Source organism: Anabas testudineus, chromosome 18 (genome assembly GCF_900324465.2).
Source record: "Anabas testudineus chromosome 18, fAnaTes1.2, whole genome shotgun sequence".
NCBI classification, from domain to species: domain Eukaryota; kingdom Metazoa; phylum Chordata; class Actinopteri; order Anabantiformes; family Anabantidae; genus Anabas; species Anabas testudineus.
Window position 1 is genome coordinate 25,026,783 of NC_046627.1, and position 27,585 is coordinate 25,054,367.

Sequence of the window (27,585 nt, forward strand, 5' to 3'; positions counted from 1 at the left end):
TAACGTGTGTATAAAATATATCTCCGGATGGTGATAGCATATAGAGACGTGCTTCCTCTGTTAACATCTGTGACACACTTCCACACACCTGTACACACTGAAAATAGTCAACATCTCATCCGATATTATCTTCGACATCAAGAACTGTCACACACACAGAAACTCAGGGAGCAGAACTTTCTGTTTATTCATTTCCAATTCACTTCACTTTGTAAACTATGATTAATTCAAACCAGGTTAACAAACACTTTGTTGTTTTCCTGTGATCTTCTTAGTGGTGGAAAAAACATCACTAAAACAGAACTCCTCAACATTTGTAATAAAAAACAAACAGATGAACTGATAAGAAATGCCCTCAGAACAAGAACAAGAATGGAATGTCTCTGTCACACATCTGGACAATGTTCAGATAATTAACAATAAAAGATCACAAAAAATTACTCAATGTTTAACTGAGTGCACATCTGAGGTGGCTGCATCTTCTTCTAACACAAATCTCAACTAAAACAAATGTGTTGACTTAATAAAAACTTCAAACAGAGGTCAGACTGACATTTCTTCCTCTGCTCAGTTCAGTTATGTTCTGACCACTAAAACTAAGTAAACTCATAGAAAGTCCTATTTATTATGGGAAAACATGTGCTGCTTCTTTTAAACAGGTCATTTAAGAAGCATTAACATTTTATTAAGGATCAAGTTTCTGCCAAATGACTAAAATGTCCTAAACAAGTCTAATCTGAATGGAGCACGCCTGTAGTTTGGCTCCATCTTTAGCCTGTGTAGGGGAACTGCAGCAGGACGCCATGTCCAGGTTCTAATTCGATTTGGTCCAGGCTGACAGTGGAGTCTGCCTCCAGCTTTGGATCCGTTGACAGCTTCACTGTGGCCGTCTTAGGCAGCTCTACTCCCTCTGCAGAAACAAACATCACGGAGTTCAAACAAATGGACCCAGAACCAACTACTGTCAGTGTACATTACTGGATATGACACATTACATCTGGACTCCATGTTTCTGTTGAACTACAACTTACCTTTAGGCTCCAGCTTTAGCCTGAGTGTCTCTTTTTGTGCTCCCCAGTTGACAGCCGTTATGTATCTCTCGCTCTGGTCCCACACGCGGAGAAAAGACAGGGAGGAGGCAGAGGAGTAGAGAGGGTAGTAGTCACCGTGGAGGAGAGCGCGCTCTTTGCCTCGCAGATCACTGAGGGATTTGAACCACTTCCTTACATCAGCGTAGTCCTTGCGCTTCGCCTGTAAGTGTGAGAAGTGTTTCAAACATAGAAAGCAACTTAATGGTTGCAAACATGTCCTCACTACTGTCATTCAATAGAAACACATTCTTACCTCAGAAGTCTCATTGTGAGCTGCTCCTTCACTTGGTTCCTTCTCTATATCCCAAACCATCTCTGGATGTTTTTCACCCTGCTCAGAAAAAAAGACAAAGAACGTTACGCTCTGTAGCAGCCGTACGACTGGGGAAACATTTCCACATTTGCCCCATTTTTTTGCCTACCGGTTGGGCCTGAAGGCCGATCTCATCTCCATAGGTAAACACTGGGGTTCCAGGCATGGTGAACAGCAGGAGTTGGTACAGACGGATCAGGGCAGGAGTTCCTGCTCGTTTCGACAGCTGGTCCTGTTGGGTGGCGCCTAGACCCCAGCCCACACTTCTCTGCTGTGAATGGAGGTTGTCCATGTCCACGATGCGATTTGCTCCTGCAGATATTCAGGTAAAATAATCACTGAACTGAGACACAGCAGGAAGTAAAAGACGGAGAATTTTGTTCACACCAAAAGAAAACAGCTGCTCCAACCTACCACTGTTGTTGTTGAGCAGGTCAGACAGGATGAGATCTACACCAGAGGTGTTCAACAGCTGAGACACCTCCGAAGCTGTTTTGTGTTCAACCGTGCCCATCAGCAGACTGAGGGAAAATAATGGGGTCAGGTTAGTCAAGAATTTGAAAATAGCAAAACATATTTAAAAGTCTTAAGTTAAACACTTGGTGCTTCCTCACATATTCCTTCCTAATACCGAACCAAATGAAAGTGGCAGACATAGCTACCTTTTCTTAGTGTCCTCAGTGCGGTTGCCCTGGACGTCATCCTGCAGTTGGGACCAGTAAGAGGAGTTGGAGGCTAAATTGAAGTGAGATAACTTGATGCCATTCACACCCAATTTGAGCCAGTAATCTGCTGCAGCCTGGAAGAGAAAATGAGCACTTTAGCTACAACAAGGAAGCGTTTAATGACAACTTCAAAGAGTATTTTGGGAGGTAAGAACTGGTGTTGCTGTCAGGTTTAGATTTAGGCTTTTGCTCGTGTGTGTCCTACCTTGACTTGCTGTAGTGCATCATCAATATGAGCAGAGCTGAACCAGGGATCTGCTCCCAAGTAGTTTGGAGTCAAGTCAAGCACCACAGAAATGCCTAAGAGAAACAGGAAACAAACGTTTTATACCATCCAGGTTTGAGTCGTCTGAATCCCCATGAAATCTATTAGACATAAGGTTGAGCCCAACATTTGTGGTCCACTTGTAAACTGACATCCGTTGTATGACAACCTACCCTTGTTGTTGGCCTTTTTCAGCACAGCTGTCAGTTGTTCCAATGTTCCCTGGGCTGGGTCGATCTTTTGAAGGTCCATGGTAACTGGCTTGTCGGGCTGGACGGTGTGAAGAGGGCCCAGAACCAGGCCTTTCACCTTCAATTGGCTAATGTCATCCAATTTTCCCTCAACACCTGGCAACAGATAAAGGGACAGGGAGAAAAATGAAATGTGTCAGACTGTGATTTGGTGAAGGGTAGCAGGGTCAAAGTATTAGGAAGACGGGACAGAAGGATGGAGAGACATTTTGGTGGTTCAGTTTAAACTGAAACAAAAAGCAAACTAAAGGCTGAATACTGCTGCTCTTTAACCTAAGTATTGACTCAAGACAGGAACATGTGAAGGGTTCCTTCCACACCCTCTGCTGGCCATGTCTAGTGTGAGAACAAGAAGCTCCTTTATGTGGAAGCAGCACAGAGTCACGTGCAGTTTGTGGAATTCTGCCCAGGGCTTGTTGGAAACCAGAGCGCTGCCTAGTAATTCACTCTGAGAACAGCAGTACAATCTGTCCTTCCTCTTAAAAACACTTATGTTTAAACTGAAAACCGATTCAGATAAATCAGATTCTAATTCTGACAGAGAGCAATTAAATGAAGATATCTTTTCTACATTTTAGATAGTCTAAAAGAGATCTAATGAGCTATATCTGCAAACCAGCAATATGTACTTGGTTGTTTAACCTCTAATCTGAGTGGGAGAGATATGAAAGAAATGACTCATTCGTTTTTATGTCCTTTAGACTTTGAGTCACTCGGTGGTAGCCTAGTCAGCAATTAGCCAGCCAACTGAAGTAAGCCACACAAATCTAAGGAAATCTTATCCCACATGAACTAGAGTTGGAAAGCTTGTAGATTTAGGAAGATAATGTCAAAAACTTACTTTAGAAATAAGAAAAGATCAGCAAAAAATCGGAAAGGTCTACCAAACACTCAATAATAACCATGATAAGACATATTTATTAGAAATATCAATATACCTCCCAATCCTTCAGAGAAAGCTTTAACGTCAGAGATCTGGTACAGAGGTCCTTCGTTCCACCAGTTCATCTCAGGGATGGGTTTGCAGCGAGGGGCCTGGACTATGATCGCAATGGCTCCAGCGAGCATGCCAACCCAGCCCAGCCAAAACAGCACAAGGAGCACCCAACGGGTCCGCACCCATCTACAGAAAAGTATCCGAGTGTGGGAAAAAATTAGGATGGCGGCTTATTTTATGCAGCATGTCAATACACGAGCAGTGTTTCTAAAGTATCTCTTACCCTGGAGTACCTGCGACCTTCATCAGCTCCTCTTTGGACAGGCCTGTGAATGTAACCTCATCCTCAGGAACCTTCAGCTTGACGCTGCCGTTTTTCTCTGCAGCTGCTGCCTGACCGTCGCCTGTCATGGGCTGCTTCTCAGGGTCCACCTCATTGAGCTCCACGTCCTTCATGTCGATCTCTGTGTCCTTACTCATGGTTACCTCTGGTTTGCTTTAGAGATGGCCAGATAACACGGACAACAGACAAACAGAGTGCACTTTGTTAAATTGATTGATCGGGTTATGGGTGAAGAAGGGATGTGGATGGAACAATTGTACTTAACAAAGACTAAGTCTTATTTCACTGGTAGTACATAACCAGACATGACTCCTATTTAAAAAAAAAAGAAAACGAGAACAGACACTCGCACATTTCCGGTCATATGAATGGTCTAAGCACCAGAAAAAGTTACTTAGTCGGCTAATTCCTAAAGCAGAACTTAAGTGGGTGGTGCTAAACATTTTTTTAGCTAGTTAGCTTTAATATCAAACCGGTTCTGCTAGTTTAGCCGGTCGAACTAGCTAACGTTAGTTAGCTTACTTACAAACGTCTGGAACAGCTGAAAAACTATTAGCTACTCAGACTAAACCTCGCCTTTACATCATTTCTTGCTTTAACCAGATATTCACCTCGACAGAAGGATCATTATTAACGATACTCGTGTGTTCAACAGTTTTCTGATGAAACAAGGAAGCCTTAGTCTACCGTTATTAACGTTGGATGTAAGCTAACTAACATGCTATGTGCATGTAACTATTAATGTAAGATATAGCGGTCATTTTTGACAGCGTGATTGCTTTTGTTGTTGTAAATTCTCTTTAGGCAACATATTTCAAACGTCATTTACTCGTAGGTTCATATTTATTTGTTACTAGGCTGATAAAGTATTTTTATTATTTTATTTATTTTGCTAGTTGCCTTAACAGTTAACGTTAGCTTTAGCTTTATGTAGCTAGACTAAACTAAAATAACTCGTCTTCTTTACCATTGTTACATTTACTGTTAGACTCAATTGTTGTGCAATTGTTTTCTAAAACAACACAACTTGAAACCAAAGCTTTCTACAATTTTAAATGGTTGATGTTTAACTAACTAGTACAGTTAAACAGCTAGCTTTCATCAGAGATGATGAAATCCACCTCATCACTTCATCATGTGCGGAACCACGAGGCTTCAACACACTACTGATCTGTTCACTTGTAGTTTTCTTTAACTCCGAATTAAAGAGAGGTTTGTGGAAGAACAGACGGTGAAATAAATGAAATATTACCTGTAAAAGAGGTTTATAATCCGTCCAGCTCTCTCGTTTGTCTCCTGTACTAATCGTATTATAACTGAGCTTCAGTCTGTTGCCTATTTGTAGTTACCGGGTTAGTCCCGCCCACTGATGGTGACGTCAAACGCTCTTCCTCCTTTGTCTCCGCCCCTCCCACGTTTCTCTCACACAAGCTGAACAAACACATTAAAACACATTAAAGCACCCTTTGACCCAGTTTGTGCACAAGACAACAAGCGCATATTTAGGGGCTCAGTGATGAGCTTAATATGGAGAAAATGCAGACACAGCAAACTGTTGTCAAACTGTTCATTTCCAGTTGTGCAAACTTTTCCTGAAGATAATACAATCAGCTGCATAAGCCATGTTACAACCAAGTGATAGATGGACTATACAATCTAATCTTCTAGTGACAACGTCAGTCTTTTGATTAGTGGAGATAGCCGCTCACTAATCTAATCCAACCCCCACATCCTGCCATTTTCCCATTCTGTTTACGCAGACCTCATCTGCCCTGATTCTTCTTTCCTCCATCAGCAGCAGATTAAACATTCCTTGAGTAATCTTCTCAGTCTGACATTATCACACAGTGGTGTTACCAATAAAACAATAGCCTATCGTTAGTGCTGTAGAAAGAAGAAGTTTAAGTTTAATATGCAGAGAAAAATGTGTGGATTGAATGGAGGGACAGTCCACCATTACTGCAATAATACATAGTAAAACTTTAAACAGGATCTGCAGAACCATAGAAAAGGTAGCTTGAAAAGTAGTGAGTCTCTTTCTGTTGACATAGCTGCATTTTCATTTCAATGTGTTTAAGTGTTTGTATGTGTGATTAAGTTATTATTATTACATAATAATGTCGGAACGTGGTCAATATTAAATTAGAGAGAATGTTTTGATCAGCTAATCTAAACACAGATGTCCTGCTGCTCCCGCTCGGACTTGTTCTCCAGCTGTTGTTGGCCTCTATCGAGTTACAGTGGGAAGCAGGCTTCTAGGAAAAACAGACACCAAATCGTAACGGCATGTAAATAAAGTGTTGTATGTTTCAGAGAAACTTTGTGTAAGATACACTACGTGCAGTTATTTTTTTAACTGAGTAGGATATTGAACAGAAAGTGTTTTCACATAGATAAAAACAAATAATTTTGTAAGCTGTGTCAACATATATTTATTCAGACTTATCATATCCTAGCTCATTATATTTTATGCAACAGGTTAGCTGGAGAAGCTTTGTCTCTCAGCTTGTGAACCTGAAAATTCAGGTTTCACTCTGTCCTGTTTCTTTACAACATGTAGAGGCAGACACTTTCATGTAAATGCATTCACAGGCATAACGTGTTTAGTGGGGCGTACATGGATCACTGTGTATTTATTGCTATGACGCTGTGACATTTTATAACCCTGCAGTTATTTAACTTAATTCAGTGTGGCAGGTTTTCAGAAGAACACCACATGACTGGCAGGGCTTCAAAAACTTGCAAGTGGTAACTTGTAGATACTTGTTGGCTTGAGACATAGTCTCAAGAACAAAGTGTGTGTTCTGAATTAGTGGTGGGAAGGTGTAAACTTTTTGTACAGCGGTGCTTTCATGAACGTCCCATCTTTGTTTCTCTATTAGATCATCTCAAACACACACCATCTGTTTCTGTTTTTATCTCTGCATGTTGACTGTGTGTGTGTGTGTGTGTGCGTGTGTGTTTGGCAGCGTCAGGTTGAAACTGAGCCGTCGACTGCTCTGAACACACAGTGCTGTCAGTGCAGGAAGCGTCCCAGACAGAGACGTTTATGCTTTTAGAGATTAAGGAGAATGATGGGAGAAACATTCAGAGAGACACTATTTGCTGAATCTTGTGAATCTGAGAAGAGAGGAGTGACTAGATCGGGAAACAAGAGTGAGGAGGAGTGGCCCAAGAACACATGAGGAAAGGTTGAACAGACAGCAGGGGGAAGGGATGTGTAAACATGTTTATGAGTTGACGGTGTAGCAAAATTTGTGGTGGAACATGAGCATGGGTATTAATGGAAACATAGCACTGAGCTATTATAAGGCTGCTTTTTCCCACATGTTGTCCAAGTCCTGAACTTGCAAGACCAGCTGATGTCCACAGTACATTTAAAAAACTTCATGTGACATTGTTTTGCAAATTGTCTGCATCGTGAGCCGACAGCGACAGAGACAACTGCTTCATGGAGGACACTGATGAAATAAATCACCTACAGAACTTGTTCTATTGTAGATCCTCTGTGCTTTGTTTATGTCTTTGGCAGGAGAGGAGAAGGCAGTACCAATAAATCCATCTGCAAGCAAACACACACACTAAGAGACAAGAGAGAGAGAGACGAAAGAGGGACAATGTTGAGGCATTGTTTTCTCTGACTCAGGAGAAGGTTGAGGGACAAAATTTAAGAAAGACAAAACAATTTGCAATTGATATCAGTTATTTATAACTCTCCTAAAAAGCCTCCAGTTAATCCAAAATGCTGCAGGCAGCATTCTGACTGGAATTAACAAGAGAGATCAGATTTGTCCTACATTAACTTCTCTCCATCCAAATCCAGAATTTAATTTAAAATTCCCCTCATATATAAAACACTTAATAATCAGGCTCCATCTTATTTTAAAGACCTCATAGTTCCTTATTTTCCCAGCAAGACTCTCTGCTCTCAGACTGCAGGTTTACTTGTGGTTCCTAGAGTTTCCAAATGTAGAATGGGAGGCAGAGCCTTTAGCTATCAAGCTCCTCTCCTGTGGAACCAGCTCCCAGTTCAAGTTTGAGAGGCAGACACCCTCTCTACATTTAAGACTAGACTTAAAACTTTCCTTTTTTATAAAGTTTATAGTTAGAGATGGATCAGGTGACTCTGAACCATCTCTTAGTTATGCTGCAATAGACTTCTCTCTCCTCTTTCTACTCACCCCAATCAGAAGAGACAGATGGCCGCCCACCATGAACCTGGTTCTGCTGGACTTTATTTCTCTCCACCATCATCTTGTGCTTGCTCAAGTGGGATTTGTTGGGTTTTCTCATTAATTTTGTGTAGTTATATTGTTACATTCTGTATGGTCTTAAAACTTGCTCTGTAAAGTGCCTCAAAATGAATTATCATCTAAGATTAGGTCAAATAAGGAAAAGTAGTAGAATAGCAAAAAACTAATTGGAAGGTGTACAATTTCTAATAAAAAAATGGAAAGTCCCCAAGTCCACACAATATAAAAAGTAACTCTAGGAAATACAGTAGTACAGAGAAAGACTGTGAGTATTTCTCAAACTGCTCCTTCATCTACCTGAATCTGTCAGTGCTGATTCGTCTTTCATGACATTTATCACTAATAAAAATCTCTAAATCCAGGAGATTTGTTACAGAGTCCACCGTGAAACACGCTGTAATAGGAAACTCTGCCTTTGTCTGTATTTCTGCACATATTTTCACAGACTTATTATCAACTTTTGGGGCAGAATTGTTAAGAATTAAGACTTGGTTCAGCTCGGAAAAGCAGTTTAAGACCGTAGGTGCATGACCCAGTTAGAGAAACTGGCAGGTATGTGAACGACACACGGCTTCTAGTCTACTATAACGTGTGTATAAAATATATCTCCGGATGGTGATAGCATATAGAGACGTGCTTCCTCTGTTAACATCTGTGACACACTTCCACACACCTGTACACACTGAAAATAGTCAACATCTCATCCGATATTATCTTCACCATCAAGAACTGTCACACACACAGAAACTCAGGGAGCAGAACTTTCTGTTTATTCGTTTCCAATTCACTTCACTTTGTAAACTATGATTAATTCAAACCAGGTTAACAAACACTTTGTTGTTTTCCTGTGATCTTCTTAGTGGTGGAAAAAACATCACTAAAACAGAACTCCTCAACATTTGTAATAAAAAACAAACAGATGAACTGATAAGAAATGCCCTCAGAACAAGAACAAGAATGGAATGTCTCTGTCACACATCTGGACAATGTTCAGATAATTAACAATAAAAGATCACAAAAAATTACTCAATGCTTAACTGAGTGCACATCTGAGGTGGCTGCATCTTCTTCTAACACAAATCTCAACTAAAACAAATGTGTTGACTTAATAAAAACTTCAAACAGAGGTCAGACTGTCATTTCTTCCTCTGCTCAGTTCAGTTATGTTCTGACCACTAAAACTAAGTAAACTCATAGAAAGTCCTATTTATTATGGGAAAACATGTGCTGCTTCTTTTAAACAGGTCATTTAAGAAGCATTAACATTTTATTAAGGATCAAGTTTCTGCCAAATGACTAAAATGTCCTAAACGAGTCTAATCTGAATGGAGCACGCCTGTAGTTTGGCTCCATCTTTAGCCTGTGTAGGGGAACTGCAGCAGGACGCCATGTCCAGGTTCTAATTCGATTTGGTCCAGGCTGACAGTGGAGTCTGCTTCCAGCTTTGGATCCGTTGACAGCTTCACTGTGGCCGTCTTAGGCAGCTCTACTCCCTCTGCAGAAACAAACATCACGGTGTTCAAACAAATGGACCCAGAACCAACTACTGTCAGTGTACATTACTGGATATGACACATTACATCTGGACTCCATGTTTCTGTTGAACTACAACTTACCTTTAGGCTCCAGTTTTAGCCTGAGTGTCTCTTTTTGTGCTCCCCAGTTGACAGCTGTTATGTATCTCTCGCTCTGGTCCCACACGCGGAGAAAAGACAGGGAGGAGGCAGAGGAGTAGAGAGGGTAGTAGTCACCGTGGAGGAGAGCGCGCTCTTTGCCTCGCAGGTCACTGAGGGATTTGAACCACTTCCTTACATCAGCGTAGTCCTTGCGCTTCGCCTGTAAGTGTGAGAAGTGTTTCAAACATAGAAAGCAACTTAATGGTTGCAAACATGTCCTCACTACTGTCATTCAATAGAAACACATTCTTACCTCAGAAGTCTCATTGTGAGCTGCTCCTTCACTTGGTTCCTTCTCTATATCCCAAACCATCTCTGGATGTTTTTCGCCCTGTTCAGAAAAAAAGACAAAGAACGTTACGCTCTGTAGCAGCCGTACGACTGGGGAAACATTTCCACATTTGCCCCATTTTTTTGCCTACCGGTTGGGCCTGAAGGCCGATCTCATCTCCATAGGTAAACACTGGGGTTCCAGGCATGGTGAACAGCAGGAGTTGGTACAGACGGATCAGGGCCGGAGTTCCTGCTCGTTTCGACAGCTGGTCCTGTTGGGTGGCGCCTAGACCCCAGCCAACACTTCTCTGCTTTGAATGGAGGTTGTCCATGTCCCTGATGCGATTTGCTCCTGCAGATATTCAGGTAAAATAATCACTGAACTGAGACACAGCAAGGAGTAAAAGACGGAGAATTTTGTTCACACCAAAAGAAAACAGCTGCTCCAACCTACCATCGTTGTTGTTGAGCAGGTCAGACAGGATGAGATCTACACCAGAGGTGTTCAACAGCTGAGACACCTCTGAAGCTGTTTTGTGTTCAACCGTGCCCATCAGCAGACTGAGGGAAAATAATGCGGTCAGATTAGTCAAAAATTTGAAAATAGCAAAACATATTTAAAAGTCTTAAATTAAACACTTGGTGCTCCCTTACATATTCCTTCCTAATACCGAACCAAATGAAAGTGGCAGGCATAGCTACCTTTTCTTAGTGTCCTCAGTGCGGTTGCCCTGGACGTCATCCTGCAGTTGGGACCAGTAAGAGGAGTTGGAGGCTAAATTGAAGTGAGATAACTTGATGCCATTCACACCCAATTTGAGCCAGTAATCTGCTGCAGCCTGGAAGAGAAAATGAGCACTTTAGCTACAACAAGGAAGAGTTTAATGACAACTTCAAAGAGTATTTTGGGAGGTAAGAACTGGTGTTGCTGTCAGGTTTAGATTTAGGCTTTTGCTAGTGTGTGTCCTACCTTGACTTTCTGTAGTGCATCATCAATATGAGCAGAGTTGAACCAGGGATCTGCTCCCAAGTAGTTTGGAGTCAAGTCAAGCACAACAGAAATGCCTAATAGAAACAGGAAACAAACGTTTTATACCATCCAGGTTTGAGTTGTCTGAATCCCCATGAAATCTATTAGACATAAGGTTGAGCCCAACATTTGTGGTCCACTTGTAAACTGACATCCGTTGTATGACAACCTACCCTTGTTGTTGGCCTTTTTCAGCACAGCTGTCAGTTGTTCCAATGTTCCCTGGGCTGGGTCGATCTTTTGAAGGTCCATGGTAACTGGCTTGTCGGGCTGGACGGTGTGAAGAGGGCCCAGAATCAGGCCTTTCACCTTCAATTGGCTAATGTCATCCAATTTTCCCTCAACACCTGGCAACAGATAAACGGACAGGGAGAAAAATGAAATGTGTCAGACTGTGATTTGGTGAAGGGTAGCAGGGTCAAAGTATTAGGAAGACGGGACAGAAGGATGGAGAGACATTTTGGTGGTTCAGTTTAAACTGAAACAAAAAGCAAACTAAAGGCTGAATACTGCTGCTCTTTAACCTAAGTATTGACTCAAGACAGGAACATGTGAAGGGTTCCTTCCACACCCTCTGCTGGCCATGTCTAGTGTGAGAACAAGAAGCTCCTTTATGTGGAAGCAGCACAGAGTCACGTGCAGTTTGTGGAATTCTGCCCAGGGCTTGTTGGAAACCAGAGCGCTGCCTAGTAATTCACTCTGAGAACAGCAGTACAGTCTGTCCTTCCTTCCTGCCCCTTAGAAAAAAAACTTTTATGGCTAAAATCAAAACTGGAAAATGAAGAATTCTAATTCTTTTTATTAGTTGGGTATTCAACTAACTAAATTAAGCCACACAAAACTAAGAAAGAGCTTATCCAATTGTTGTTTATAACAAATAACCTTAATTTGAAATAAGAAGAGTCTTCCTGAGAAGAAAAAATCGGAAAGGTCTACCAAACACTCAATAATAACCATGATAAGACATATTTATTAGAAATATCAATATACCTCCCAATCCTTCAGAGAAAGCTTTAACGTCAGAGATCTGGTACAGAGGTCCTTCGTTCCACCAGTTCATCTCAGGGATGGGTTTGCAGCGAGGGGCCTGGACTATGATCGCAATGGCTCCAGCAAGCATGCCAACCCAGCCCAGCCAAAACAGCACAAGGAGCACCCAACGGGTCCGCACCCATCTACAGAAAAGTATCCGAGTGTGGGAAAAAATTAGGATGGCGGCTTATTTTATGCAGCATGTCAATACACGAGCAGTGTTTCTAAAGTTTCTCTTACCCTGGAGTACCTGCGACCTTCATCAGCTCCTCTTTGGACAGGCCTGTGAATGTAACCTCATCCTCAGGAACCTTCAGCTTGACGCTGCCGTTTTTCTCTGCAGCTGCTGCCTGACCGTCGCCTGTCATGGGCTGCTTCTCAGGGTCCACCTCATTGAGCTCCACGTCCTTCATGTCGATCTCTGTGTCCTTACTCATGGTTACCTCTGGTTTGCTTTAGAGATGGAGGTGCAGATGGGCAGATAAAAGAAGAACAGTTTGTCAGATTGAATAGTCTCTTCTCCAAAGCAGACAATAAATGTAAAATTAAAGCTATTGACTAATTTGGAAACCGTTTGCTAATGAGCTGACCAGACTTGAAACTACACAAATGAAAAACATTCAACAATAGCAGCCATGGTGAATCAGAACCCAGTTCTCAGCGAGGCCTCATTTGGAAAGCAGCCAAATCCTCCTCATTTATACCAGACAAGCATTGTAAGTACACTTCAACAGCAACTTCTACCCACCTGAGATGAAATGTACTACTTGTTGGTCGACAAGACAAGAAAAGAAGGTAAACCGTGGTTTAGTGGTTGGACTAAATGTTCTTATAGTGGAGGTTAACTTGGATCACACTGATCTGTACAGTTCACTGTTTGTATAATAATTAATCCAGTTCTTACTTTAATAGTTGTACTTTTTTTCACAGAGAAACCCATAAATACTCTATTATCTACAGACCTGTTCTGAGTTTCTCTGTAATGTTTAACTAACTAGTACAGTTAAACAGCTAACTTTCATCAGAGATGATTAAATCAACCTCATCACTTCATCATCATCAGCTTCAACACACTACTGATCTGTTCACTTGTAGTTTTCTTTAACTCCGAATTAAAGAGAGGTTTGTGGAAGAAAACAAGGTGAAATAAATGAAATATTACCTGTAAAAGAGGTTTATAATCCGTCCAGCTCTCTCGTTTGTCTCCTGTACTAATCGTATTATAACTGAGCGTCAGTCTGTTGCCTATTTGTAGTTACCGGGTTTGCCCCGCCCACTGATGGTGACGTCAAACGCTCTTCCTCCCTCTGTCTCCGCCCCCCTCTCCTCATCTTGACCTCAGCTCCTTTCTGGGCTATTTTATTCTGCAGTCACGGATTAAACAAAGTGATCAAGAGTTCTGCAGGTTACACTTATGTTTTTAATGCTGTAGCTTCTAAATGGTGCCGTGTAAGCAAATGAATAATAGACAGGAAAACCAAGAGCTGACAGTGTAGAAGAAAATGGTAGTGGAACGTGGGCATGGCTATCAAAGGAGATAGTGTCCATGTTTGATGTTGTATGCTGTGCAAATTGTCTGCATCGTCAGCTTCGTGGAGGACACTGATGAAATAAATCACCTGTAGGACTTGTTCCACTGTAGATCCTCTGTGCTTTGTTTATGTCTTCGGCAGGAGAGGAGAGGGCAGCACCAATAAATCCATCTGCAAGCAAACACACACACTAAGAGATGAGAGAGAGAGAGAGAGAGAGAGTAGGTTAAATAAGTAGAATAAAAGTGTGATTTATACCCTGTTGTTTTTGTTAAATATTATTATAGTTAAACCTAGTCCACAGAACACAACTTTAAATACAGCAACACAGATTAATTTCAATACAGATCTTCGAAGCATAGTTTTGTATCACTGAATTAAAACGACAGGGGCCTGTGTGAACACACACACACACACACACACACACACACACACACACACACAACACACACACACACACACACAACAGACTAAACCTCGTCTGATCCCTGAGAGAGTTTATTTTGCAAGATAGTGTGAGGTGGAAAAAAAAAGAAGCAGCACAGAGCAGCGCGGACCTGGACCAGTTCAGACCAGTTTGGCTGAGGATTTGTGCTTTCATGTCATTGTTTCAGGATCGCTGTGATGTGCAGCCGTACAGTTCAGACTGGACTGGTGTAGTTCCTGGAAACGCTGCTTTGGCTTAATCTAAAAAAAGGTCATGAGACAAACCACAGATCACTATCCTGCTGACCTTTAAGAGAATAACTTACAGAGAAAGTCGAGGACATTTTTAGTTTTGTACATGTCACAGGGACTTTGCCATATTGTGTAATGTTGTTAGATGTTCTGTTCCACTGATACCACAGTGTAGGTGTACATTAACCCACCAGGTATAGTAGTTAACTGTACACACATACTGTGCCTTACTGCTTCTAATCACTCTCCTCACCCGCCTGTCATTTCTTATCTCCTTATCTCCTCTCATCTTCTCTTTCTCTGAAAATGAGCATGTGTGCTCTATTGTTTTTATCTCACTGATTAAAGGGAAACTGTTCAGCTTGGGAAGCATTCCCCTGAGTCAAAGCAACAGCTAATTAGTTCATTTCACCAGCACGTTCACAACAAGAAAACATCCTACAACACAGAAAAGAATAAAACCCACTGATATGTTTTGCAGCCCACATCCACGTCTTTCACGTGCTCTTCATCGTTTAGTCTGGCCTGCTCTACTGCTACAGCGTTTTCCTCTCCTTTGACTCAAACCTTGCTGCCTGCTCTGAGCCTCTTTCTTTTCCCCTTCCATCAACCCCCTCTTCTTTCAGTGGGAAACAATGGTTGCAAAATAAATGCTCCTTTCTGACAAGAATTTCAAACAGCTCAGTTCACAGACACAGTGCTCACTGTCTCCTACCTCTCAAAACAGAGCAGAGTGGCACAGCAGAGGAATGCTGGGACCATGACCAAGAGGTTGATAGGTCAAAACCACCCTCTGCAGTTTGTATGTAGAATCATCTTCTTGTCATGTAAAACTATGATCAGGCTGTATAAGCTATTACACCTACTGTACATGAAAATGTAAATGTACTATAGGACTATAAATCCATCTTTATATGCAGACATGGAACGATGTCACATAAACATTACAATTTTTTTCAGTGACCACTGGTCAAAACTCAAGTCCATGTGGCGCCACTTGAGCAGCGCTCAGAGACAGTGGAGAGGAAAAAACTCGAACAGGACCAGGTTCAGGGTGGGGTAGGTAAAAAACAAGAAGAATGGAAAGAACAGCAGGCAACTGAAAAACCAAGAAGAAGCAGCAAAAACACTGCAGGTCAGTAGGGCCAGTAACTACACTCTGGAAACACACAGCTCCAAGGCCGAGGATACCTGCAGAGAACAGAGAGAGAGAGAGAGAGAGAGAGAGAGGAGGAAACACAACGAAGGGAGAGAGAAGACACAAAACATGCATTTCTGCTGTAGCCATATTGAAATGTATAGAAAATAATATCAGGTGATGTGTGGTTGACACAGAAAAGGAGAAGAGGGAATTGCTTATTTATTCTTGATACAATATACAGTGCAATACTATCAAAACAATTAAGTAGGCCAATAAAGTGCAAACATTTTATTCTGTGACAAAATACTGATTTATCTGTAAAAAAAAAAATCATTCAAACTTTGAGGATAAACTGTCTTTTATGAAACGCTCTCTGTCAGTGTTTTGTAGTTCAGTGTACTCAGAGCGTCAGTGTTTGGTTCCTGAGTGAGACTTGTTGCCAGTGTTGTGGAGGGATACGCTTCTTTTGAGACATGTATGATTTGCTATGATGGTGAGAGAGACTTTTGGAGGTGAGATGAACTGTTCAGCTTAAATGTTTGTAATACAGACTCTGTGAAGAGTTTGAAAAAAGTAGTTTCAGTGTTGACCAATGTTTGTTAGCACTGGAAAAAAAAACCTGTAATGCTGTAGCCCCTAACCCAACCTGCCTGACTTGTATCAGTAACTGCGTGTGTCAGGCAGCTCAACAGGTTATCTTAACTTAAATATTTACCTCATTTGTGTCTGTTACCCATTTTCCTTTCAATCACATAGACAATTAGCGGTGGGAAAAACAGCAGCAGTGATGCTGACCGCTGACCTATGAGCTACAGTCTGCATGAAGGTAATGAATAAAGTAAAACTAAATGAATATTGTTATGCTGTATTGGTCTTTGCTTTAGAAAATTTAAAAACTACCACAAAGTGTGTGTGTGTATGTGTGTGCGTGCAGCAGGAATTTCCTCAACATACGTTAATGTTTGTTGTTGCGCCATTGTTGCATTGTCTCAAACAGGGTATGTTCAAGACTTTTATGTGCTTTTCTTTTTTTAACAGCCTTGAGACAGAGTCAGTCAGGTTAGTTTGCCTCAAAGCAAAGTGAGCAGACTCCAGTTTGGTCATAACAGAAATATATCATCAAACAAAATTCACAAAACTGTATGTGATATTGAAGTTCCCTTTCCATTTGAATGTATGTAATTGTAGTTTCCAACTAGGTCTTGAGTAATTTCTAATTTACTAAGTGAGAGATCCGACTTGTCTTAACTGTAATGTCAACATTTGTTTTTATTTTCTTCTACAATGTCACAAGAAAGTGGAAGTGGAATTATTAAATGTAATGTTTGCTGCAAAATAAAAACTAATATTGCTGATTATCAAGTCATATCATGTTTATCAAAGAACATCTTAATCTGTTGAGTGTGTCTGTGTGTGTGCAGCAGGAACTTCCTCAACATTACAATAATGTTTGATGTTACTCCATTGTTGTATTGTCAGACACAGGGTCTGAGCAGGCTTTTCTGTGTTTCTCTACTTAAACTACATATAGTTTGTGTGCATAAAAATTAACTGTAATGTCAAACACTCACACATCTGGAATTTAATAAATAAAACTTCTTATACTGAGCCTAGTTTTGCATACTTTCAAAATTTTGCAAAATTCAAATGCAATTTGATTAAAACAAATGTCAAAAGAATATTGCAGAATCTTCACAAGGTCAAATAACTTACATTTAGCATATACAAAAAAGATAAAGGAATACAAAATATAGACTAAAAATACAACGATATATTTATCTAGTGTTATTTGATAGCAACAATACAGCTAGATATAATAATACTAATATAAATAATGACGATATAGAATAATTGACTACAAACAAAAACTAAAAGAATGACAAATATCTAAAAATGGGAAATTAAGAGAAAATCAAACGTGACGCACCTACCAGACGTCATCACGCAATCGTAAACGTCACTAACCAGGAAGTGAGCGGAGAGGAGGGACAGAGGCAGCAGCAGCAGCAGCAGCACTCCAGATTTTGACAGCTTTAGTTTGACGTTGTTTTCTGTCAGTGCCGAGAACTAACATGTCACGAAAACAGAAAGAGGAATATTACCGCTTCTTCACCGTTACCGACCCGCGCACTCACGAAAAGGGCTACACGGAGTACAAAGTGACAGCAAGGGTTGGTTTACACTCTTTATCTCTGTAGCTCCAATGTCAACAGTGGAAACCTTTCATGTTGTTTTGCTTTATAACGCTCTTTGAATGTAATTTGAATAAGGCTTGTCATTTTTTAAATTTCTCTTTGATGCAGAATACATGAATTAGTTTCTGAATTACTCGGCAAAGTGGCTGTGTTTTGTTATTCGTTTATAACACAGTGAAGTCCCACATGTACTAACAACATAGAGACACAAAGACCCTGCTGTTAGCTCAAATAGCTAAATAATAAATAAATAAATGCATAATTCGTCTTTTAATTAAAGCTGTGGTGTACAGTGAGCGCTCAAGTGAAACATAGAGAACTTGTGATTCAGCTCCAGCACCTCATGACCACACTAATGCCCTGTGGTCTGGACTGGCATTTATACACAATCCAAGAAGATCATATCTCTGTAGGCCTAATCTAAGCCTTTGCCACCTTTCCATATATTCACATGCAAACACTCACATTACTGGCAGAACAAATGGCCCATGGCTTATGAAAATGTTGGAACAACTGCCCAGAGTGTAAATAGTTGTACACCCAGCTGCCTTTTACCCCTGCGTCTGTGTCCATTTCTGTCTGGACCTGCTTGTCCTACTGTACAAGTGATGTCACAAAGCTGGTATGAGGCTTAATGCTCATACATGCACCATAATGACACCCCTCTTCTCTCTCTGTGGTTTGTAGTTTGTGTCCAAGCGTCATCCAGAAGATGTGAAGGAGGTGGTTGTGTGGAGGAGGTTCTCAGAGTTGAAGAAGCTCCACGGAGAGCTGGCCTACACACACAGGAACCTGTTTAGACGTCAGGAGGAGTTTCCAACTTTTCCCCGTGCACAGGTTTTTGGTAAAATGAGAAACAAATCCTACATCGTTATTGAGTGAACTGCAAGGTTAAAATAAAAAAGCAGATATAGTGTAATAGTTTTGTGACATAGGGTAATGTAACCCTTATGATTTTGCTTTGTAGCTTTTTGTATCATTAGCCTGCTCAGTGTGTTCTAGTAATTTCTTGTCAGGATTTACTCATTCCTGCCTACTTGTTGTAGCATTTTGTAATGTTTGTTATGACATTTCCCCTCTGGTTACTGGTGCACAACTGCCAAGGCAGCAACACAGTTTACACCACATTGATGACACACATCAAACTACTGCCTCAATAATCATTAAAGTAAATACACTTACAAAGTCAAAAAATGTAAGCTTTATCATTTATAGTGTTTTATTGTTTATTCCTGTAACTTTTTAGCACTATCACCCGAATTGTTATTATATGCGGTGTGTACAGTATGTAAGTAATTAGATTATTGGTTATTGGTGTGTGTGTGTGTGTGTGTGTGGTTTAGGAAGGTTTGACGAGCCTGTGATTGAGGAGAGAAGGAATGCAGCAGAAGCAATGCTCCTGTTTACCACCAGTATACCTGCGCTCTACAATAGTCCGCAGCTCAAGGACTTCTTCAGGGTAAGCCACGCTCATGCATACATATAGGAAGTGAAACTGAGTTTTAACAGTCACTAATAAACTTGTCAGCATAGGAGTTCTAAGGCTGTTGAACTTTTCTTTTTTGCATAATCTCTGTCAATTCTTCTCTCTTCACGAACCCCATCTCTCCTAATTTTATCCTGTGTTTCTCCTTTTCTCAGGGTGGTGAGGTCATAAGGCCTCTAGATCCCACTCTGTCCTCTGCTGGGCATCTGCCTCCCCCTCTCATTCCCCTCCCTAAGCGGAGAGATTCAGACTGTGAGCCCGCAGAGGAGGAGGAGGGAAGAGAGGCTCCTACCCTACCCCAGGACCTGGGCACCAATCTGGGCTTAGAAGTGGGAGCACCTGAGGTGGCATCTGAGGCTTACAGCGAGATGGGCAGCTCCCCAACAGAAGAAGAAAAAGAGGAGCTCAGTGATACAGAGCTGGATCATAAAGGTGCAACAAGATGGAAAAATAATTTAAAAGCGCCTTTGTCTTTATTTCATTCTGTTCTCATCCCTTTACCTTTTGGTCCATGCTTCTACCTTCAGTCCCATCTCCTGACCCATCCCCAGCCAGAAACTACCAATCTCAAGAATCCCAGGAAGAATTTGATTTACTGTTTGACTCTGTGGCAGAAGAGCAAGTCCCATCATTAAAGGAAGAAGGTCCACCACCACTGTCTGATAATGACTTGGCTGTCTTTGATCCCTGCTATAAACAAGGTGAAAATAAATGTAAAAAGGAGACATATAAAAAAATCTATCACATCTCTGATTTTGTTTTAAACGACTGTATCTCTTTTAATTCCAAGTGATTAATTTCCCATGTTGTCTATATGTTTACCTACATAACCACATAAAGTACCTGGAGGAGTTTAGATGTGATGTGTAAATGTAAAATTTCTTATGCTGAGGTTTGCTAAGTGGATTTCAAACGCAAGTTGCTGAAAAAAGATCTGTCTAGGCTACTACTTAATGAAAGTAGAGACTTGTATATCATGCCCCAGTCAGATGATATAACATATAATTTGCTCCAAACTGCTTATCCTACTACTCACTTCCTGGTGGTGTGGTAAATGATTTTTCATTTGAGAACTTGCAAATGAAACCTTGAAGTCAGTGACAGTAAAGCAGTTTCTGTGGTGTTACCATCTGTTGTTGTCAGTGATATTACAAATAAGCACCAACTACACTAGTTTCATAGCTATTTTATAGACATGAATCTGGAATATATATCTGGAAGACTAACGCCAACCCAAAAAGTGATCACAAAAAGTCACATTGCACTTTCTGTTTGTGTATTAGTGTGGCCAAGTGGTTTGATGCACTGGCTTATGGTTCCAGTCCATTCATCAGTGTGGGATCAAATCCTGCTGCTGCCATAGCAAATTTTCTGAGGAGTCATATTGTAAACAGTGCTTAAATGGTTGCTGGGTTTAAGACCATATGATGATAGTTGGAAAGACCTGTTAGCATCAAGCTTGTTACACCTTTTTTAACTAAGGCACTTTGTGAGAATTTGAAAATATTTCGCTACTGTTAAGTCATTTTTCTCTTGTTCCTCTTCTCCCCAATTCAGATAGATCCAATTCCTCCAGTGACCACTCAGAATTGTTATCACTGCCACCGCCAACCAGTCTGGACGCAGGGAACGTAGGATACTTGAACCAAGCAGCCTCCGAGCTAACAGCTGCCATGGAGAGGGAGAAGGAGGGACAATTCAGTAGTGCGATTCGTGGGTACAGGACAGCGGTGGACATTCTGATCACAGGAGTACAGGGTGAGAAGATGAGACATGGATTAGCATGGGCTGTACATATCTGATACACATACACAAAGGCAAATGGGCAGAACACAGAAAATGCATTATGATCTCCTCATCATATCAATCAGCACTATTTTATTCTAGTATTTACTGTCAGGCTTTAGAAAAGGGTAAATGGTGTATTTAGAAAACTGTTGCGTCACCATTGGATGACTTCAATCAATCTCCACTGACACTCAGGGTGCTGAGTTTAGGCTTCAGTTTCTATGTGGGTGTGTACTCGCATCTCACAGCCACCTGTTTTTCTGCTTTTGTAATTATTACACAGTGATCTTGTGTGATGAAAGGTGATAAGATGACACAAGCTTTGTCTTACACCTGCCTCTTCCCCTCTGCCCCTTAGTTTAGAGCTACATTCTGTTTGTAGTAGCCTTTGAAAATAAAAGCTTTAGTGTTGTGGGGATTACACCAATGAAATGGTATGCTGCATGTGACTTTAAACACATCATCACAAGCTGAAAGTAGAATTGAAAACCACACATGAAACTAACAGTAAGGCTTTCAATGCCTTTTTTTTTTTGTCACAACAAGATCTAAAAAGTGACATAAGTGGTGACTTTATTAAACAGATGTTGACAAACTGGATTCACAGTTTGTTTTTACAGTGAAAAGCCATTTCCTGTACAGTATAATATAATCTTACAATAGTCAGAAAATCATGGATAAAATGTAATTACTCCTGTTTTCTCTTTACTATAACTCACCAAAAATAAATGAATTATGCTGACTGAATAAATAAAATAATGTTTATAATTGAGTTGTAGGTTCTTAGTTATTATTATATCAGGACATTAGTAGAAAAGATCATAGTTGTTCAGGACATAATACAAGCAGAAGAAGTTTATTTGTATTTATTAAGTAGCATTTAAAATGTCTAGTAGTTAAAAAGGCTCTGTGCTTTCTGAGTGATGAATACAACAACACAGCTCAGTCGTGCACAAATCTGAATTAACTTCACAAATATGTGTGTCATCTACTGCTCTGCTGATAAGTAACAACCTGCAGCGGTTCGTCTTTGATTACCTTCTGCTTCCTCTGTGTCTTTTGTTTTTAAGCCTGTTCAGACTTGTTAAGTTTAAAAGTGACTCCCCCTCCACCTCACCGTTTGTTTGACAGTGGCCTGGTGGCAGTTATGTGGTAGCGTGGCCGAGCGGTCTAAGGCGCTGGATTAAGGCTCCAGTCTCTTCGGGGGCGTGGGTTCGAATCCCACCGCTGCCAGGAGTGTTTTTGTCTTTTCTTTAAGAAATATCTTAAAAATACATGTTAAACTTCATTTCAAAATACTGTGATCTAAATTATGCAAGTAGGTTTACTGCTATCTATTACTAAGGTAAATCACATTATGAAGAAAACATTATTATTTGATTATTTTCATATTTTATTATTTTTAACTACTCAGTTATGACTATAAAAGAGAATGACACGGATTAAAAGAACAGGAAGTGTTTAGCATTTTGTTAATGAACCCTTTTTTACATGATCTTTGTTTTCTTTGCCTTATTGATGTCCTCTCTACCCTTTCACAGCCTCAGCAGCAGCCGGGACTCTGATGTTGGACAGTAATAATGATCTGTGTTTGTGTGCTTTTGTCCGTCTGTCCAGGAGACCCAGATCCAGTGCGCAGGGAGTCTGTGATGAGAAGGACAGCGCAGTATCTAAAACACGCTGAGATGTTGGTCGACAGGCACTCCTCACCAACGCACACTCACACTCCTACACGCACACATGCGCCGGACCCGTAGATAAACACACAACTGTTTCCACACACTGTTCACACACATGAAGAAAGATCAAAGACAAAGAAGCTCAGGGTTGTGATGCACACACGCGCGCACACGTCACACAATTACGTCTCTTTTGATACAGTTCATACTCACAAATGCACAGTTAGATACGGCATGTTGACACATATGGTACGTACAGTGAGAACACACACTCATTGGACTGCGACATTCACACACACACACTCTCCTTCAGGTGAAAATCACACTAACATGCAGACACACACACACACACACACACACACACACACACACACACACACACTCCTGGGACACACACACTACACTGGAGACTGTTTCTGTAGCTGCCTTTGTTTAGTTATTAATCTGTGAAACTGGAAACTCTAAAATTATATTAATGGACAAATAATCGTTCAGCTCTTCCTCTTGTTTAATTCTTACATTCCTTAATGGTCTCTTGTTGATCACAGTGACGTGTATGTATAATAAGTGATTTGAATTTTGCACAATGCTTTGTTAATAAATATGATTTTAATTTAAGTCAACAAGATATGTTTTCCCTTGACTTACAGTTAGAAAGAAGAGGAGTGCGAGCAGTGTTCAATAAAACTCTTAACTGTCACTAACACTGATATTAATAAGAACCAAACAGTCAAAATGCTTTTATCTATTGCATTTAGTCTATTTACTGTAGGTGCAGAACTGGTTTTGAAGGCACATGCTGACTCTCTGACTATCTCAGGAATTGCAAATACATGTCTGGGCTGCAAATGTTTTGCAATCTGCATACTATGATCTAGTATGAGTAGCTGTACTGTAGTTTCATAATTTAGTACTTTATGAAGTGTACTGTTGCTGCAGTCAAGCACAGAGCTCAGTAGCTCTTGAGGGTTGAGCAGGTTTGCGCATACGCAGTAGCCAGGCGGCACCACAGAGAGGCGCTGTTGGTTATTAGAAAATAACAATCACACATCATTTAGTGCAGAAACTCCACATCCCCTGTGTTCACACTCACAGATCAGCCACATTTCATATTCGTTTGAGGTTTCGACCACAAAGCAGCAGTTTAAATGTAAAATACAATGTTGGACTGTGAAGCAAACTACAACCTGCACTGTGATGAACTGATTTCAGTTACAGCGATCCAACAGCTGCTTATCTCATCGTAAATGTACAGGAGCTACTGTAGTGTAAACTGTTATTCATAGGTAATGTACATATTCTTCATAACTCACAGCAAGCGTCACATACACCCTGCATAAAAGCCGTTACTGTCTCGTCATTAGTGATGGTAGTTGTGTGTTTTATTTGTGTTCATGTTTTACATTATACTTTACTTCTTCCAGTTTTTTGTCACAGGCTGTTTCCTCTTTTCACACTTGGTACAGTAACCGGTTGTAGAATTACTACTGGTAAATTATAGTTTTCTCTAATACATTTTCCTGACTGTAGTGATTGTGCTAGTAAAGTCATATTTTATGCATCATATTAAACGCTCACCTATGAATCAGACAAACCCCGATTTTAAAAATAAGTTTATTATCAACTAGCCAAACAAAATAGGAAAACCATTGATCAAGAGAAAAACAAGAAGGAAGTGGGCTTCAAAAAAGAGGGGGAGAAGAGGAGGAGATCAGTGCTGTTCAGCAAAATCCCTTCTCTGGAGAGGAGAGAGGGATGGAGGGAGGGCTGGAAGGACAAACAGATGGAGAGACGACAAAAAAAGGAGGCCGCCGATAGGAAAAGGCTACTCTTTCTCTCAGCAGATGAGAAAAAAGAGGGGTTGCGGGGAGCGAGAGATAACAGAGAGCATGGAGGAGAGGAAAAAAAGGAGGGATGTGATTAGAGGATAAGCAGAGATCATCCCCACATTGTTGAAGGGATGGAAAAAACTGACCCTCCCTCTTTCTCTATTTTCATCCACCGTACCTCTTTTTTTTTTTTGCATGCTTTGTTTGGAGCATTGTGGGGAGCTTGAAGAGGATGGAGGGATGGCAGAGAAAGCGAGAGATAACATTGCTCCATCCTGTTATACATCCCTCTCTTCCTCTCATCTCTCCACCTCTCTTTACCTTTCTATCCATCTCTCACTCTAGTGCTGCACCTGTGAAATGCAGAGGATGTGAGATAGAGGGGAAGATGGAGAGACAAAGAGATGGAGGGAAGCGGGGGTGGACTGGGGGCATGGGGGGGGGGAGAGTAGAGCCTCGCAACATTAGCATGCTGAGAGTGTCAGCACTCTCCTCTTTTTCTCTCCCTCTATTCCCATCCCTCTTTCCATCCCTCCCTCTGTCTCTTTCTCCTCACTGGTCACTGCAATTATACCATCAAAACACTCCAGCCTGAGAGCATAATAGCTTCCCCCTGCGTGTGTGTGTGTGTGTATGAGAGCGAGAATACGTGTGTGTTTTCATGAGAGATCAAAAGAAAGAGGTGTGTGTATTTGTGCATAATTTAGTGCCATACATGGTGCATTACGTGCGCATGTATGACATGCAGGGGTAGCTGTTGGTACGAGTGTGTGTGCACCAACACTGGATTTGCCGCGTAGGTGCACAAGTGTGTGTGTAAGTATCTTTTAAGTCCTACCGGCTAGAAAAACTGCTTCTCCAACCTCTGACCAAACACACTCTTAAATGCGTGCTAAGAGACCCACTTTGCTTGTGTGTCTAGTGAGTTTCTATTTACACACACACACACACACACACACACACACACACACACACACACACACACACACACACACACACACACACACATTAGCTGTAATGGATTCACACAGGCATACAGTCATGGATTTGAGACACAAACCGTTATGACCTACATGCCCAGTGGGTCATCATTAAGCCAAACAGCACACTCTGACACCTTTGGCTGTCCACACACATACACACACACACACACACACACACACACACACACACACACACACACACTGTTTTACTCTGTTTTTGTTTTTGTTCTCTCAACTTCCTCTATCCTTTTCCCCTCCTGCCCTCTGCCTCTTCCTTTTTTCTATCAGTCGCACACACACGCACACACTATCCCCTCTGTGTGCGTTCGCTTCTCTCTGTCACCTTGCCCTCAGCTATTTGAGTACACTTCTGTCCCTCTCTTGCGCACCCATCTCACACACACACACATGCATAAACACACTAATTCTCGGCCTGTCTGCCTGTCTCACCATCATGCTGTGTTCCAACCTGTCTCTCTCTCTCTCTCTTTTTCTTTTACTGTCTCTCTTAACGTATGTTATCTCTGCCTGTTTCAACTCGGGGTAACACCGAGCGTTACGTGGAAACCATCAGTGACATTTGTTAACACAGTGAGTATGAAAATCAGAAATCACAAACACAAAACCGAAGCGTTCAGCCGAGTGCAGGTGAACGCAACAGAAGCTAATGTGAGGACAAATTTAAAGGGGGGCTTCACCAATTTAACACTCGGTTCATGTTAATCAGTATGATAACTACTGTATAATGCGGGAGATCAAAATAAGGTGAAATATCTGGTGATGTCACAGTGATGTTCCACAGAGCAGAGGGAAGCGACGCTTGATCGTACCTCTCTGATGAGTTCATCACTATTACAGACCTCTTTAACGTTATGCTTAGTCGCGTCTGAGCCACAGTTAATATTGTATAACGTACTGATCACCGCAGCTTTCACTAGGCCTTCGTACCTCACGTCCTCCCTCACCTCGCACCGCTGTCCTGACCCGTTTGATGTTTGGCAGAACTGTGCTCGGCTTCCTCCTTTATCCTCAGCTCTTTCTTTCCCCTCCCTCTTTTCCCTTTCTCCCTGCTTATTTTTTTTCCATCCTCTCATTTTCCCCTTCCACCCATTTCCCACTCTCTCCCCCCATCACTCCCTCCCTGTGAGTAAAATCAATGGGCATACACTTTATGCCACGTATTGATCCGTTCATATCTATCTGTCCTCGCCCCCCTCCTGTTCTTTCCCTCTCTCTCTCTCTCTCTTTCTCTCACTTTTACACTCTCAGCTCTTTCTCCCCTCATTTTTTTCTTACCCCCTTTCGATCTCTCCCTTTGACTGTATAACCCCCCCCCCCCCCCCCCCTCTCTCTCTCTCTCTCTCTCTCTGTCAGTCCCTTCTTCTTTATATCTCTCGCTGTGGGATGTCCTATTTATATGGCTGGCACCTTCACGCTTGTATTGAAGTGTGTGTATGAGTGAGAGCGAGTGTGTGTGTTTGATGTTGGTCTAAGTGGTTAGCATAATATGAGCCCTCAGAGAGATGGCTTTCCCGTACTCGCTCACACTCACACACACACACACACACACACATGCAAAAGCACAATTTGTAGCTTTTTGCTAGGCTTTTTTCTGGACAATTTGTGCTGTTTAGTATTCTCCAGCAGGTCCCTGTATTATCTATCAATTGCATTCTCCCACTGTGTCCAGATACACACACACACACACACACACACACACACACCTTTGTGGCTCGACCTCCTTCCTAGAACGACAAAAAACCCCTGTATTATCTTTTGTTATTTATTATTGCAGATGGAGCCATCATTCGATGACCTCGCCGTCTCTCGCCCGCCTCCCTCTGCATATGTTTTTATTTATTCAGACCTCTCTCACTTTCTCTCTTTCCTGCCTGCCCTCTCCTACTCTCTGCATGTTTATGTTTATTCAGACCCATCTCTCCCCCCCCCCCCCTCCCCCAATCTGTACCCGTGTGTCCAGCTTTTGTTACCAGCCTCGTTTCCATAACAACTGCGACCTTTCAGTCAGTGCCTAACCATTTTCAATCAGAGAGTAGAGAAAGACAGATGAGATGAGACGGAGAG

General features: G+C 41.4%; 3 protein-coding genes and 1 non-coding gene across 4 annotated transcripts; 2 read left to right on the forward strand and 2 right to left on the reverse strand.

Moving 5' to 3' along the window:
• Positions 1–163: 163 nt before the first annotated feature.
• LOC113157527 (4F2 cell-surface antigen heavy chain-like) lies at positions 164–5,267 on the reverse strand. The gene is made up of 11 exons (XM_026353080.1): positions 5,178–5,267; positions 3,866–4,078; positions 3,584–3,768; positions 2,568–2,741; positions 2,335–2,429; positions 2,067–2,203; positions 1,819–1,925; positions 1,514–1,716; positions 1,345–1,422; positions 1,032–1,251; positions 164–910 (listed from the first exon to the last, which is right to left on the reverse strand). The coding sequence occupies exons 2-11, from the start codon at positions 4,060–4,062 to the stop codon at positions 771–773; spliced, it is 1,536 nt and encodes a 511-aa protein (XP_026208865.1). The 5' UTR covers positions 4,063–4,078; positions 5,178–5,267; the 3' UTR covers positions 164–770.
• Positions 5,268–8,926: 3,659 nt separating this feature from the next.
• On the reverse strand, positions 8,927–13,452 carry LOC113157528 (4F2 cell-surface antigen heavy chain-like). The gene is made up of 11 exons (XM_026353081.1): positions 13,352–13,452; positions 12,430–12,642; positions 12,148–12,332; positions 11,331–11,504; positions 11,098–11,192; positions 10,830–10,966; positions 10,582–10,688; positions 10,277–10,479; positions 10,108–10,185; positions 9,795–10,014; positions 8,927–9,673 (listed from the first exon to the last, which is right to left on the reverse strand). The coding sequence occupies exons 2-11, from the start codon at positions 12,624–12,626 to the stop codon at positions 9,534–9,536; spliced, it is 1,536 nt and encodes a 511-aa protein (XP_026208866.1). The 5' UTR covers positions 12,627–12,642; positions 13,352–13,452; the 3' UTR covers positions 8,927–9,533.
• A 4,069-nt stretch (positions 13,453–17,521) lies between these two features.
• On the forward strand, positions 17,522–23,306 carry snx15 (sorting nexin 15). The gene is made up of 7 exons (XM_026353546.2): positions 17,522–17,711; positions 18,423–18,579; positions 19,079–19,194; positions 19,377–19,653; positions 19,749–19,922; positions 20,779–20,979; positions 22,627–23,306. The coding sequence occupies exons 1-7, from the start codon at positions 17,613–17,615 to the stop codon at positions 22,764–22,766; spliced, it is 1,164 nt and encodes a 387-aa protein (XP_026209331.1). The 5' UTR covers positions 17,522–17,612; the 3' UTR covers positions 22,767–23,306.
• On the forward strand, positions 22,161–22,242 carry trnal-aag. The gene has a single exon. It is a non-coding gene; the product is annotated as a tRNA-Leu (tRNA).
• Positions 23,307–27,585: the final 4,279 nt, after the last annotated feature.

What these genes read in the sequence shown, in the direction of transcription:
- LOC113157528 (XM_026353081.1), bottom strand. Translation starts at nt 12,626, where the DNA reads ATGAGTAAGGACACAGAGATCGACATGAAGGACGTGGAGCTCAATGAG. An exon ending in TCGGCCTTCAGGCCCAACCG is followed by an intron (nt 10,186 to 10,276) that starts GTAGGCAAAAAA and finishes TTTTCTGAACAG; the next exon opens with GGCGAAAAACATCCAGAGAT. An exon ending in GCTAAAACTGGAGCCTAAAG is followed by an intron (nt 9,674 to 9,794) that starts GTAAGTTGTAGT and finishes TTGTTTCTGCAG; the next exon opens with AGGGAGTAGAGCTGCCTAAG.
- LOC113157527 (XM_026353080.1), bottom strand. Translation starts at nt 4,062, where the DNA reads ATGAGTAAGGACACAGAGATCGACATGAAGGACGTGGAGCTCAATGAG. An exon ending in ACTGAGGACACTAAGAAAAG is followed by an intron (nt 1,926 to 2,066) that starts GTAGCTATGTCT and finishes ATTTTCCCTCAG; the next exon opens with TCTGCTGATGGGCACGGTTG. An exon ending in GCTAAAGCTGGAGCCTAAAG is followed by an intron (nt 911 to 1,031) that starts GTAAGTTGTAGT and finishes TTGTTTCTGCAG; the next exon opens with AGGGAGTAGAGCTGCCTAAG.
- snx15 (XM_026353546.2), top strand. Translation starts at nt 17,613, where the DNA reads ATGTCACGAAAACAGAAAGAGGAATATTACCGCTTCTTCACCGTTACC. An exon ending in TCCCCGTGCACAGGTTTTTG is followed by an intron (nt 18,580 to 19,078) that starts GTAAAATGAGAA and finishes TGTGTGGTTTAG; the next exon opens with GAAGGTTTGACGAGCCTGTG. An exon ending in AGCTCAAGGACTTCTTCAGG is followed by an intron (nt 19,195 to 19,376) that starts GTAAGCCACGCT and finishes TCCTTTTCTCAG; the next exon opens with GGTGGTGAGGTCATAAGGCC.